The 2,145-nt window shown below is 46.7% G+C and overlaps 1 protein-coding gene across 1 annotated transcript; it reads right to left on the bottom strand.

The window, feature by feature from the left end:
- Positions 1 to 204: 204 nt before the first annotated feature.
- LOC123370304 (mas-related G-protein coupled receptor member H-like) lies at positions 205 to 1,482 on the bottom strand. The gene has a single exon (XM_045016724.1). It carries the CDS (start codon positions 1,480 to 1,482, stop codon positions 478 to 480), a length of 1,005 nt encoding a protein of 334 aa, XP_044872659.1. The 3' UTR covers positions 205 to 477.
- Positions 1,483 to 2,145: the final 663 nt, after the last annotated feature.

Raw genomic sequence — 2,145 nt, 5'->3', positions numbered from 1 at the left:
TGGGCAATGTGTATGCTGTTTAATTAGATAGATATTTATATGTATTTCGTGCTTTAGAATAACTTTTGTTCTTTTTAGTTCTTATGCTTTGGGCAAATATAATAAAGTTGCCATCGATGTTAATGTCAGTATGTTATTTCCTCTCATGCCCACCCTGTCAAAATGCCTTTTTTCCCCAATCCCTCTTTCTAGTAGATGGGTTTGTAGTCAGAAGCAGAAATCATGTACTGTCACCTTGCATACATATACACTCACTGGAGATATAACTTGGGGGATGTGTAAAATATATCTGATAGGCCCAGAGACCATGCTGACGAGTTTTCCAAGACAGACATAACATCATAACCAAGTGCCAAACAAATATGGTATTTGGAAAATTAGAGAAAAATTAAACAAGTAGGAAGCTGCTAGTTTTCATACTGATTAATAAAGCTCCACATCCACAATAAGGTCTCTGAGGCTGGGTGCTGTAGGGATTTAATTAGCCATCTCCATTGTGTCTGTCCTGGTGGCTTCTCTGTCTTCTCTGGAATCTGCATGCTCTTCAAAAACCCTCTGGAGTGCGACCTTAACAGAGCCCCTGAACCGCCACTTCCTGTAGCTCCCAACTAAAAAGTAAATAAGTGGGTTAATGCTGCTGTTTAAAGAGGCCAGTGCATTACATATCCAAATGGGGATATTAACATAATTAAAATACCAGCCAAAGCGCTGGATACCGAAGGGAACAGCAAAGATGAGGAAGAAGAGGATGGTGAGCAAGATAACAATGTAGAACCTTCCAGGCTGACGTTGTTGGGAGCTATGTCGGACCTTGATGAACAGGATCAGGTTGGACAGAACCATGATGGGAGCGAAAATCAGGAAATCCAGAGCATACATGGCTATGATTGACCTCGGACAGTGTTCAGTTCCATCAAAAACACAAAAATAAGACATTATTCCGGTTACCAGGCAGGAGAGAGCCCACAGCAGGGCACACACAAGGGCAGACAGGTGCTTGGGGCGGTGGCATCGGCACCAGATGGGGTAGAAGACAGACAGACACCTCTCAACGCTGATGGCCGTCAGGAAGTACAGGCTGGCATTGTGGGTGAACAGAACCAGCAGGAGAAAAACCCCCAGAAATTGCGAAAATTCATAGAAACAGAAGAGAGATTCCACAGTCAAAAGTATGAGGCAAACAAGCAGGCAGAGGAGGAAGCTTAAGTCTGCTACGGCCAGGTTGAGGATGTAGACGGTGAAGGGATTCCTCTTAATGAAGAAGCTGAGGAGCCAGAGGACGACCCCGTTGCCCACCAGCCCGAAGAGACAGATGAGCACAGTGACACCATTAAGGATCAAATTAGTTAAACTGTGTATTTTGCAACCAGTCTTATTATACCAATAGTCTGGGCTGGTTTCTGTCGGAAGCAGGGACGTTGTGCTCAGCTCAGTCATCATTAAACCTCTGCTGAGGGATGCCAGTGTCTCCTTGTCTTTCATGCGCACCTGTTAGCAGAGAGCAGAAGGGGGAGTGGAAATCAGTGATTCTGACATTCCCAGCACAAAGTTTCACTGATCATTTCAGCCCCTCCCCAACCTCCTGGCCTGGAACAACCAGATCCCAAGGAATATGAGTGAGAAATACCCAGGGAGATAATGGCCATGGGGGAGGTGGGGACAGAGAGAGGCACAGAGAAGGATGAATGGGTGGGGACCAGCCTCGATAGAGGAAGAGTGACAGAGTCACACACAGAGAGAAGGGGAGATACAGAGAGGGAGATATGGAGAGGGAGAGAGTAAGAGAAATTGGTAGGGGCCATCAGTCCTGTCTGGTCAGGACTGGCAGAGGAAAGGGTTGTGGATAGTGGGGTAGAGATCAGAGGAGAGATTTCTCAGTATAAAGTATGCCCCATTGGATGAATGCAAAAAAAGGGGGGAGGGCGGGAAGGGAACATGGGGATCACAAAAATCCTCTGTGACGGAGGAGTGCAAGGGGTTGGTAAGCAGCTCAGAAGCTGCTGCATGCCTTCCCTGTCAGAGCCCTAATGCCTATTTCTGAAAGAAGACCCCGGCTGCCTGTAACTGCTCCTGTCCCTACTGCTTTCCTCATTTTGAGGGAGGTCCTGATTGCTGTCAGGATCTGTCACTTTAAGGGTAACGGAC

Source organism: Mauremys mutica, chromosome 4 (assembly GCF_020497125.1).
Source record: "Mauremys mutica isolate MM-2020 ecotype Southern chromosome 4, ASM2049712v1, whole genome shotgun sequence".
Lineage (NCBI taxonomy): Eukaryota > Metazoa > Chordata > Testudines > Geoemydidae > Mauremys > Mauremys mutica.
Note: the sequence above shows the minus strand (reverse complement) of the source record. Positions and strands in the feature narration are given on the sequence as shown.

Bases quoted from the DNA above. Each gene is read 5' to 3' on its own strand.
- LOC123370304 (XM_045016724.1), bottom strand. From the start codon at position 1,482: ATGAAAGACAAGGAGACACTGGCATCCCTCAGCAGAGGTTTAATGATG.